Source organism: Coturnix japonica, chromosome 3 (assembly GCF_054131305.1).
Source record: "Coturnix japonica strain WE chromosome 3, WE-NBRP24, whole genome shotgun sequence".
In the NCBI taxonomy this organism is placed as follows: Eukaryota; Metazoa; Chordata; class Aves; order Galliformes; family Phasianidae; genus Coturnix; species Coturnix japonica.
Window position 1 is genome coordinate 98696222 of NC_140665.1, and position 10886 is coordinate 98707107.

General features: G+C 63.0%; 2 protein-coding genes and 1 non-coding gene across 4 annotated transcripts; 1 reads left to right on the forward strand and 2 right to left on the reverse strand.

Annotated features, from left to right (window-relative positions):
• Positions 1-867: 867 nt before the first annotated feature.
• On the reverse strand, positions 868-1031 carry LOC146761595 (U1 spliceosomal RNA). Its single transcript, XR_014945011.1, has one exon. It is a non-coding gene; the product is annotated as a U1 spliceosomal RNA (small nuclear RNA).
• Positions 1032-3305: 2274 nt separating this feature from the next.
• Positions 3306-8099, reverse strand: ATRAID (all-trans retinoic acid induced differentiation factor). The gene is made up of 6 exons (XM_015859638.3): positions 5814-8099; positions 4120-4191; positions 3938-4009; positions 3746-3867; positions 3563-3663; positions 3306-3485 (listed from the first exon to the last, which is right to left on the reverse strand). Exons 1-6 carry the CDS (start codon positions 6947-6949, stop codon positions 3381-3383), a joined length of 1608 nt encoding a protein of 535 aa, XP_015715124.2. The 5' UTR covers positions 6950-8099; the 3' UTR covers positions 3306-3380.
• On the forward strand, positions 6290-10870 carry SLC5A6 (solute carrier family 5 member 6). Of its 2 annotated transcripts, none has more exons than XM_085544045.1 (16): positions 6290-6389; positions 7601-8095; positions 8191-8256; positions 8324-8375; positions 8454-8521; positions 8605-8759; positions 8867-9007; positions 9082-9211; positions 9285-9373; positions 9454-9566; positions 9652-9719; positions 9806-9892; positions 9973-10154; positions 10235-10338; positions 10408-10529; positions 10623-10870. In XM_085544045.1, exons 2-16 carry the CDS (start codon positions 7766-7768, stop codon positions 10749-10751), a joined length of 1836 nt encoding a protein of 611 aa, XP_085400171.1. In that variant the 5' UTR covers positions 6290-6389; positions 7601-7765; the 3' UTR covers positions 10752-10870. The 2 variants fall into 2 exon arrangements, with proteins under 2 accessions (XP_085400171.1, XP_015715123.2); XM_015859637.3 differs by having other exon boundaries at positions 6290-6343.
• The last annotated feature ends 16 nt before the right edge of the window (positions 10871-10886 follow it).

Genomic DNA, 10886 nt, shown 5'->3' on the forward strand with positions numbered 1-10886 from the left:
GTGGACGACAGATTGACCATGAGCCAGCAGTGTGCCCTTGTGGCCAGAAAAGCCAATGGCATCCTGGGGTGTATTAAAAAGAGCATGTCCAGCAGGTCGAGGGAGGTGATCCTCCCCATCTACTCTGCCCTGGTGAGGCCTCATCTGGAATATTGTGTCCAGTTCTGGGCTCCCCAGTACTAAAAAGACAGGGATCTCTTGGAAAGAGTCCAGCGGAGGGACACAAAGATGGTGAAGGGCCTGGAGCATCTCCACTATGAGGAGAGACTTAGGGAACTGGGTCTGTTTAGCCTTGAGAAAAGAAGGCTGAGAGGGGATTTGATCCAGGTTTATAAATACCTGAGGTGTGGGAGCCATAGTGGTGAGGCTGGTCTCTTTTCAGTAGTGCATGGGGACAGGACTAGGGGTAATAGGATGAAAGTACAGCATAGCAAGTTCCTTTTAACAGTGAGGGTGACGGAGCACTGGAACAGGCTGCCCAGGGAGGTGGTGGAGTCTCCTTCTCTGGAGATATTCAAGACCCGCCTGGACGCCTACCTGTGTGACGTGGTGTAGGGAGCTGCTTTGGCAGGGGGTTGGACTCGATGATCTCTGTAGGTCCCTTCCAACCCCTACAGTTCTGTGACTCTGTGATCCACCCGCGGGCTCTGAGCGCTGCAGCAGATGAAGCTGCCCAGCCGCCATCCGCTGGATCTGAAGGTGCGGCCACTTCGGTCCAGTTCTCACCGGGCCGCTCAGTCCCAGCGCTGTGCACGGCGGGACCGTGGAGCGGATCCTCCCGAAGACCCGAATAGGGCACGATCCGAGCCCACATCGGGAAACTGGAAAGAAAGAGGAACTCCACAGTCTGTCATTAAACCCTAAAGCCAGGGGAGAGCGCGAACGCAGTCCCCCACTACCACAAATTATGCAGTCGAGTTTCCCGCATTTGGGGAAATCGCAGGGGTCAGCACACCCAGAGTGCAGGGGATGAGCCTCGCCCTGGGAAAACCACCTGCCTGATCATGGTGTCTCCCCTGCCAGGTAAGTATGCCCTGCTCTCAACCCGCCCCGCTCCCCACGCCCCGACACCAGCCCGCACCACACGCCGACCCGCCTCACAAACATCCCACCTGCTCCGGCCCGCTCCGCCCCTCCGGGCTGCCCACGCCCACACCCACAACGGACCCACGGCTGCCCACCACAGCTCCGCTCCTGCGTTCATGCGCTCCCGTCATGCCGCGCGAGGAGCGATCTGCCGCCTGATCTGCGTGTGATCTGCATCTCATTTGCATGGACACGCCCCCTCCGTCACACCACCTCTCCTCCCAACGCCGCCTCTGCTTTAGCGCTGTTCTCATCCCGCCCGCACTTTGCGGTCCATCTCCTCAGCGAATCAAACCGACGTGTCGCTGCCGCTGCTGATGCTGCAGGGAGCACGAGGGAGGTTCGGGTTGGAGCTGAGCAGGAAGGTTTTCACCCACAGCTGCTGACGCACTGAACACGTTGCACAAGGAGGCTGTGGATGCCCCATCTGGGCATCATTCAAGGCCGGGCTGGATGTGGCTCTGGGCAGCCTGTGCTGGTTGCTGACCCTGCACATAACAGGGGGTTGAACTGGACACCGCCCTGCAGTGCATCAAAGCGCTGTGAACCATCGCTGCCATGGCTGCACCCAGCACTTACACACTGACACGGCCCAGGACATGGAGCTGCACGCACCGCTCAGGCCCCTCCAGGCCTTCACCCTCTTTAAGCACATGAAGCCGCCCCTTCAAGCTCTGATGTCCGCACTCCACAACAGCCCGGTCGGTGCTATTGCCAGCGATAATGAAGGTGTGTTTAATGCCCCGAGCTGCGCAGCCGCGTCCAACATGCACCGCTACATCCTGGGCCATGGTCACAGAATCACAGAGTGACCCGGGTTGGAAGGGACCTCAAGGATCATGTAGTTCCAACCCCCCTGCCTGGCAGGGCCACCAAACATACACATTTACTAGATCAGGTTGCCCAGGGCCCCGTCCAACCTGGTCTTGAACACCTCCAAGGACGGGGCATCCACAACCTCCCTGGGCAGCCTGTTCCAGGGCCTAACCACTCTCCTAGTGAAGAACTTCCCCCCTAACATCCAACCTAAATCTTCCCTCTTTTAACTTAAAACCATTTCCCCTAGTCCTGCTATTATCAGCCCTCTTGAAGAGTTTACTCCCCTCCCGGGTGTAAGTTCCCTTCAGGTATTGAAAGGCTGCAATGAGGTCACCCCGCAACCTTCTCTTCTCCAGGCTGAACAAACCCAACTCCCTCAGCCTGTCCTCATAGGGGAGGTGCTCCAGCCCCCTGATCATCTTCCTGTCCCTCCTCTGGACCCTTTCCAAAATCTCCATATCTTTTTTGTACTGAGGGCTCCACACCTGGACACAGTACAACAGATGGGGCCTCACAAGAGCAGAGTAGAGAGGGACAATCACCTCCCTATCCCTGCTGACCACCCCTCTCCTGATGGAGCCCAGGATCCCATTTGCTTTCCGGGCTGCCAGAGCGCACTGCTGGCTCATGTTAAGTTTCTCATCTATCAGGACCCCCAGGTCCTTCTCTGCCGAGCTGCTCTCAAGGACCACTCCTCCCAGCCTGTACAGGTGCCTGGGGTTCTTCCGGCCCAAGTGCAAAACCTTGCACTTTGCCGTGTTGAACCTCATTAGGTTCACCCGAGCCCAGCTTTCCAGCCTGTCAAGGTCCCTCTGAATGGCATCCGTTCCCTCCACCGTATCGACCGCACCACTCAGCTTGGTGTCATCAGCAAACTTGCTGAGGGTGCACTCCATTCCCTCATCAATGTCATTAATAAAGATGTTAAAGAGCACCGGTCCCAAGACAGACCCTTGAGGGACACCGCTCGTTACCGGCCTCCACCTGGACATAGACCCATTGACCACCACCCTCTGTCTGCGGCCTTTCAACCAATTGCTTATCCATCTAGTTGTCCACCCATCAAATCCACTTCCCTCCAATTTGGAGATGAGGAGGTGGGGGACCATGTCAAAGGCCTTGCTCAGGTCCTGGTAAACTACATCAGTCGCCTTCCCTTCATCCACCAACACTGTCACTCCATCATAGAAGGCCACAAGATTAGTTAAGCATGACCTTCCCCTGGTGAAGCCATGCTGGCTGTCTCGGATCACATGCTCATTCTTTATGTGATTGAGCATGTTGTCCAGGAGGATCTGTTCCATCATCTTCCCAGGCACGGAGGTGAGACTCACCAGCCTGTAGTTCCCCAGGTCCTCCCTGCTCCCCTTCTTGTAAATGGGGGTGACACAGAGACAGCCTCACAACCACACACGCTTTATTAACCCCTTGCCCCACAGTCCGGCCCCGTCCCACATCTGAGCTCCTGGTTGCAGTCACATCCCTGCAGCGTGTCGGCGCTGGGTGCCCCACAGCGCGATGCTCAGCGCTGCCGTCACCGTGCCCAGCACGCTGCAGAACAGCGGCACGGGGAAGGAGCCCTGTAAGGTGAGCACGGTGAGATCATCAGATCGCTGACCCCTCCGAGCCCCCTCTGCCCCCCCAGCCCCACACCCACCTGTCGCAGGCACTTGTAGCCATGGAAGGGGCTGGCACAAAGGCACTGGGAGAGGCCGGGTCCGTCCGGGGCACAGACGGCGTTCTCAGGGCACAGCGGGGCTGGTGGGCAGCACAGGGTCACGGGCCGCCCTGCCCGGTGCCACGCAGGGCTACAGTGGGAGCAGGGAGAGCCCCAACGTACCGAGCTCATCGGAGCTGTTGCAGGGGTTCCTCTGGCCCTGGCACAGGCGGCTGCTGCCATTCGTCGTCACCTCCTCCCACGCTTTGCTGCCACCTGGGCACGGCACTGCCAGCGGCACCGCGCTGCAAACACAGCTCAGCACCGGGCACAGGGCTCAGCCCACAGCCCGGCACGGCTCAGCCCCACACTCACAGTTGTTGCAGCTGCGTGAAGCCCAAGAAGGAATCATCGGGGAGCGCCAGCAGGGGGTTGTCCGTCAGGTCCCTACCAACGCATCACACCGGCTGCACCCCGGGGCCAGCACTGACTGACAGCACAGGGTGGGATGGGCAGCCGAGCCCCCCCGCACACCTCCCCCTTCCCTCAGCACTCACAGCACGACGGCAGCCGCGGCCTCACTGAATTCACTGGGGAGGGTCTGCAGGGAACAGTTGCTGAGGTCCAACCTGGAGGGGCAGCACCGGGAGCCCCATGTTTCCCTGTTCTGCTCCCATAAACCCACAGCCTGTGACCCACAACACACCCACACCACAGCCGTGCCCTGTACTGTACCCAATAACCACAGCACACCCCAAACCCGTACCCATTACCCCATCCCCATCCCATCTCCATCCCCATCCCCATCCCATCTCCATCCCCATCACATCCCATCCCATCCCTATATCCCCATCCCATTCCATCCCCATCCCATCCAATCCCCATCCCATTCCTATCCCATCCCCATCCCATTTCTATATCCCCATCCTATCCCCATCACCATCCCCATTCCTATCCAATCCCCATCCCATCTCTATATCCCCATTCCTATCCCATCCCCATCCCATCCCTATATCCCTATCCCATCCCCATCACTATGCAATCCCCATCCCCATTCCTATCCAATCCCCATACCATTCCTATATCCCCATCCCATCCCTATATCCCCATCTCATCCCTATATCCCCATCCCATCCCCATTCCTATCCAATCCCTAAATCCCCATCCCATCTCCATCCCCATCACATCCCATCCCATCCCTATATCCCCATCCCATTCCATCCCCATCCCATCCAATCCCCATCCCATTCCTATCCCATCCCCATCCCATTTCTATATCCCCATCCTATCCCCATCACCATCCCCATTCCTATCCAATCCCCATCCCATCTCTATATCCCCATTCCTATCCCATCCCCATCCCATCCCTATATCCCTATCCCATCCCCATCACTATGCAATCCCCATCCCCATTCCTATCCAATCCCCATACCATTCCTATATCCCCATCCCATCCCTATATCCCCATCTCATCCCTATATCCCCATCCCATCCCCATTCCTATCCAATCCCTAAATCCCCATCCCATACCCATCCCCATCCATTCCCATCTCCATCCCCATCCCATCCCTATATCCCCATCCCCATCCAATCCCCATCCCTATATCCCCAACCCCATCCTATCCCCATCCCTATATCCCCAACCCCATCCTATCCCCATCACTATCCCATCCCCATCCCATGCCCATCCCTATATCCCCATCCCCATCCCTATCCCATCCCCATCCAATCCCATCCTATCCCTATATCCCCATCCTACCCCTATATCCCCATCCCATCCCCCTCCCCATCCCATATCCATCCCATCCCCATCCTATCCAATCCAATCCCCATCCCCATTCCTATCCAATCCCCATCCCTATATGCCCACCCCTATCTCCATCCCGTCCCTATATCCCCTATATCCCCATATCCCCTATACCCTTATATCCCCATATCCCCTATACCCCTATATCCCCATATCCCCTATACCCCTATACCCCCATATCCCCTATACCCCTATATCCCCATATCCCCTATATCCCTATACCCCTATATCCCCATATCCCCTATACCCCCATATCCCCTATACCCCTATATCCCATATATCCCCATATCCCCTATACCCCTATATCCCCTATACCCCTATATCCCCTATATCCCCATATCCCCTATATCCCCATATCCCCTATATCCCTATACCCCTATACCCCCATATCCCCTATACCCCTATATCCCCATATCCCCTATACCCCGCTATACTCCTCCATACCCCAGCAGTTGCTGTCCCGCTCCCCGCACACAGCACCGCCCGTTGATGTTCCCGTGGCCGTTCCCGCAGTACAGTGTCACAATGGACCCGTTTCTCGCCGTTCCCGGGCACGTCCCGCACAGCGGCGGGGCGGTTCGGCCGGTACCGGGCTCCGGTACCAACAGCAGCAGGAGGAGGAGGAAGGACCCCACGGCTCCGCTTCCGGCAGCGCCGCCCCGCCCCGGTCGGGCTCGTCCTGTTGTCGGGGCGGAACGGCCGCAGTGTGCGCGCAATGGTTCAGCCATTAACGGGCCATTAACGGGCCGCGCGCACCGGGAACAGCGCGGACAGAGGGAGCCGAGGCGCGACGACCCGACCCCGGAGCAGCCACGTGACGAGATCCGCGCACGGGATTGGACGGCGGGGCGATGACGGCATCGGGGCGCGCGGAGAGCTGGGCTGGAGGTGAGGGCGATGCTCGGCGTCGTGACGTCATCAGAGCGCGCCTCAGCGTTGTCAGGTGCACGTGGGCTGAGCCGAGAGAGCGGCCGGTGAGTGGAGGAGGAACCGGAACGTGTGTGGGAACGGGACACACGGGTGGGGAGCGACGGAACGGGAGGGTGCGGGAACGCGGGGCGGGGAGCGGGAACGGGGACACGGCGGGAATCGGGGCGGCCTTCGGGCTGCGGACGGCGGGGAAACAACGAGGGGAGCGGGGAGTTGGTGTGGGGACACCGGGACATGGGGACACCGGGACACCGGGATAACGGGACATGGGGAGCGGGGACACCAGGACACCGGGATACCAGGACATGGGGAGCGGGGACACCGAGACATGGGGACACCGGGATACCGGGACACCGGGATAACGGGACATGGGGAGCGGGGACACCAGGACATCGGGACATCGGGAGCGGGGACACCGGGACACGGGGACACCGGGACATGGGGAGCGGGAACACCGGGACACGGGGAGCGGGGACACCAGGACACCGGGATACCAGGACATGGGGAAATGGGGAGTGGGGACACCGGGACATGGGGACACCGGGATACCGGGACATGGGGACATGGGGAGTGGGGAGAACGGGACATGGGGAGCGGGGACACCGGGACATGGGGAGCGGGGACACCGGGACACTTGGATACCGGGACATGGGGACATGGGGAGTGGGGACAACGGGACATGGGGACACCGGGATACCGGGACACAGGGAGCGGAGATGGGACGTGGGACATGGGGGGGCAACGAGGGGACCGGGAACACGGCGGCACCGGGAGTGGAGCCTTGAGGTCAAGGGGGCACCGGGACACGGGGCAGGAGCACCGGGGGGGAACGCCGGGCACGGGGCCAGGAGGGGGGGGGGGGGATCGCCCCGTGTTGTGTCTCGGAGCGCGGTGGGTGACCTTGGACCGTGCCCGCCGTGCGGGCGGGGCGGGCAGCGCTGCCCTCTCGCCTCCTTTCGGCACCGCCAACCCCCGCTCCTCGCTCCGGGCACCGGGGGCCGATCCAGAGCCGCATTCCTGCGCGGATCAGCGCCGCCCGCCCCGTCGTAGCGCGGCCCCAGGTGGGGGTTGCGCCTTAACGAGTGCGGGAGGAGCGGCGGGTTCGGCCGCACGGAGCCCGACCGCGTCACGCCGAGCCCGTCCGTCCCGCTCCGGCCGTGCCGGTCTCGCCGGCTGCGGGGCCGGGGTCGGCGTCGGGCGGGGCCGCCCCCGTTCGCCTTTGGCCCGGAGACGAGCTGCGGGGGAGCGGGGCGGGGAAGGCTGCGGTGACCCCTCCCGGGTGCGTCGTTCCCCCCCCCCAGGTCCTTGAGGCGGGCCGACAACTCCGGAGCGAAGGTCCCCGCGAGGACGAGCGGGGCCGGATCCGCCGTCGCCACCTCCCGCAGCGCCGGGCGCTGCCGGCCGGGCCCCTCCGCCCATGAACCGGAAAAGTGGGGGCGGCGGCGGGGCGGCGGAGGACACTCGCCATGGAGTTCTCGACGGCGGACTACAGCATCTTCGTGCTGCTGCTGGTGCTGTCGGCGGCCATCGGGCTGTTCTACGCCCTGAGCGGCGGGCGGCAGCGCACGGTGCAGGAATTCCTGCTGGCCAACCGCAGCATGAGCTTCCTGCCCGTCGCCCTGTCCCTGCTGGCCACTTTCCAGTCGGCGGTGGCCATCCTGGGGGTGCCGGCCGAGATCTATCGCTTCGGCACCGAGTACTGGTTCCTGGGCTGCTCCTATTTCCTGGGGCTGCTCATCCCCGCGCACGTCTTCATCCCCGTCTTCTACCGCCTGCAGATCACCAGCACTTACGAGGTGAGTTCAGCGGGGGTCCCGTGCCCCTCCTCGTGCCCCGCTCCGGGGTGGGGATGCACCCCTGACCCGGCCCTTTCTTTCCCTCCCCCCTCCAGTACTTGGAGCTGCGCTTCAACAAGACCGTGCGCATCCTTGGCACCGTCACCTTCATCTTCCAGATGGTGAGTGCCGGGTTTGGGGCCCCGGGGATGGGGCACACAGGGGGGCTGCAGCACTCTGTCCCCGCAGGTCATCTACATGGGAGTGGTGCTCTACGCGCCCGCGCTGGCACTCAATGCAGGTGAGGGCTCAGGAGGGTGGCGAGGGGCCCGTGTGGCGTGGGGGGCTACCATCCTCATCCCTCCTTAATGGCACCCAGTGACGGGCTTTGACCTCTGGAGCGCGGTGCTCACCATCGGGTTGGTCTGCACGCTGTACACTACATTGGTGAGTGCTGTCACTGTGCCTCGTGGCCTCTCATTGTGCCCACCCCCTAAAGGGGCAGCGGTGACAGCTGTGTCCCTCTGCAGGGGGGGCTGAAGGCCGTCATCTGGACAGACGTGTTCCAGACGCTGGTGATGTTTGCGGGGCAGCTGGCCGTCATCGTGGTGGGCGCACGGCGCGTGGGGGGCATGGCCCGCGTGTGGCACCTGGCCGAGCAGCAGGGCAAGATCTCCGGCATTGAGTGAGCCGCACTGCAGGGCTGGGATGGGGACAGCAGCACGGCTGGGAGACAAGAAAGGGAGGGGGATGGGACGCTGGCACGGCCATGACTGTTATGTGTCCCTGCAGCCTGGACCCCGACCCCTACGTGCGGCACACCTTCTGGACACTGGCTTTCGGGGGGGTCTTCATGATGCTGTCGCTGTACGGTGTGAACCAGGCGCAGGTGCAGCGCTACCTGAGCTCCCGCAGCGAGAGGCAGGCGGTGCTGTGAGTGGGGCGGGGGTGTGTGGGGATCCCACCCCCCTCTCTACCCACCTCTGACGCTCCCCTGGCACCCGCAGCTCCTGCTACGCCGTGTTCCCCTGCCAGCAGATCGTGCTGTGCCTCAGCTGCCTCACCGGCCTCGTCATGTTTGTCTATGACCGCGAGCACCCGCTGGTCCCCAGTGGCACCCACATCACCTCCGACCAGGTGGGCGCAGCACTCCCCCACCCTGGCAGCCCCCTCCCCCTCCAGTGCCACACTTACCCCGCACCCCCTGCAGCTGGTGCTGTACTTTGTGATGGATGTGCTGCGGGACCTGCCAGGGCTGCCCGGCCTCTTTGTTGCCTGTCTCTTCAGCGGCTCCCTCAGGTAGGTGCCATAACGGGGGACAGTGGGCCGAGGGCCCAGCCAAGCCCTCCTGGTGCTCCTTTCCCTCTCCCTCCCCCCAGCACCATCTCCTCTGCCTTCAACTCGCTGGCGACGGTGACGATGGAGGACCTGGTGCGGCCGCACTGCCCTGGGCTGTCAGAGTCGCGTGCCACGCTGCTCTCCAAGCTCCTGGGTGAGCGGGGGGCATGGGAGGTGGGAGGGGGCAGCAGGGTCCTGGCAGGGCCTTGAACCCCCTCCATCCATCCGTCCATCCCCAGCTTTTGGCTATGGGCTGCTGTGCCTGGGGATGGCCTACGTGTCCTCCATGCTGGGCCCTGTGCTGCAGGTAGGTGATGGGGTGCTGGGGTCATCCCCGGCCTCACAGTCCCTATTTCCCCCATTCGACCCCAAAATGGTACCATCCCCCCGCAGGCGGCCATCAGTATCTTCGGCATGGTGGGGGGGCCGCTGCTGGGGCTCTTCTGCCTGGGGATGTTCTTCCCCTGTGCCAACCCCACAGTGAGTACCCCTGACACCTCCCCCCCACCACAGCCACCCTGTCGGTGCCACCAAGTGGCTGAGTGCCTGTCCCCCCGCAGGGTGCGGTGGTGGGGCTGCTGGCCGGGCTGGCCATGGCCTTCTGGGTGGGCATCGGCAGCCTGGTGGCCAGCGCTGGGGGGGCCACCCCTATGGCCAACAGCACCGTGCCCCTCCCCATCAACGTGACCACACCAGCCGTGCTCACCACCACGCTGCTCACCCCCACGACGCCCCCCCCGAGGTGAGCACCTTGGGGCTGATGGGGGTGGTCTGTGAGGGTCTGACTTGCACCCCCCCCTCACCACCTATCCCCCCCCCCAGCCCCACAGGCCTGCAGAAGTTCTACCGCCTCTCGTACATGTGGTACAGCGCCCACAACTCCACCACCGTCATCGCGGTGGGGCTCCTGGTCAGCCTGCTCACCGGTGGGTGCCGGGTGTGGGGCCGGCTGCTCCTCCCCCCCCAGCATCCCTCTCACCCCTATGACCCTCCAGGCCCCACACCGCCCTCTGCCGTGGATCCCCGCACCATTTTCCCGGTGCTGCCGCGGCTGCTGCGCTGTCTGCCCGCCCGTTACCGGCAGCGGCTGTGCTGCGGGGTGCGCTTCCCCACGCAGGTGAGCGGCTCGCAGCGGGACGGGGGGCAGCGGGTTGTGGGGCGGGGGGTGTCTGTGCATAACCCTAATGCCCCCATCGCCACGTGCCCGCAGGACGCCCCCCAGCCGTCACCCGCAGCCGAGAAGCGCGTTCCCAACGGGCTGGGAGCCGCGCCACGGGACGACACGGAGGAGCGGGGCTACGGGCCGCCCGCATACACGGTGCAGGAGACGGCGTTCTGAGCGGGACGAGGGACCCCCGGGGCCGGTGCTGCCTGGGGGGGGGCGCGGGTGGGAGCACGATGCGGAGCGGTGCCGTGCTGTTATCTCCCTACCTGCACCTCAATAAACCGTTATGGACAGCGACGGGTCCGGCGG

Excerpts from the sequence above, each read along its gene's own strand:
- ATRAID (XM_015859638.3), bottom strand. The coding sequence starts at position 6,949 with ATGTCCCGGTATCCAAGTGTCCCGGTGTCCCCGCTCCCCATGTCCCGG. Across the intron at positions 4,192-5,813 it reads GCGGGACAGCAACTGCTGGG|GTTGGACCTCAGCAACTGTT; the intron begins GTATGGAGGAGT and ends CTGCCCCTCCAG. Across the intron at positions 3,664-3,745 it reads CAACAGCTCCGATGAGCTCG|CCCCGCTGTGCCCTGAGAAC; the intron begins GTACGTTGGGGC and ends GCTGCCCACCAG.
- SLC5A6 (XM_085544045.1), top strand. The coding sequence starts at position 7,766 with ATGGAGTTCTCGACGGCGGACTACAGCATCTTCGTGCTGCTGCTGGTG. Across the intron at positions 8,257-8,323 it reads TCACCTTCATCTTCCAGATG|GTCATCTACATGGGAGTGGT; the intron begins GTGAGTGCCGGG and ends CTGTCCCCGCAG. Across the intron at positions 9,008-9,081 it reads AGCGAGAGGCAGGCGGTGCT|CTCCTGCTACGCCGTGTTCC; the intron begins GTGAGTGGGGCG and ends TGGCACCCGCAG.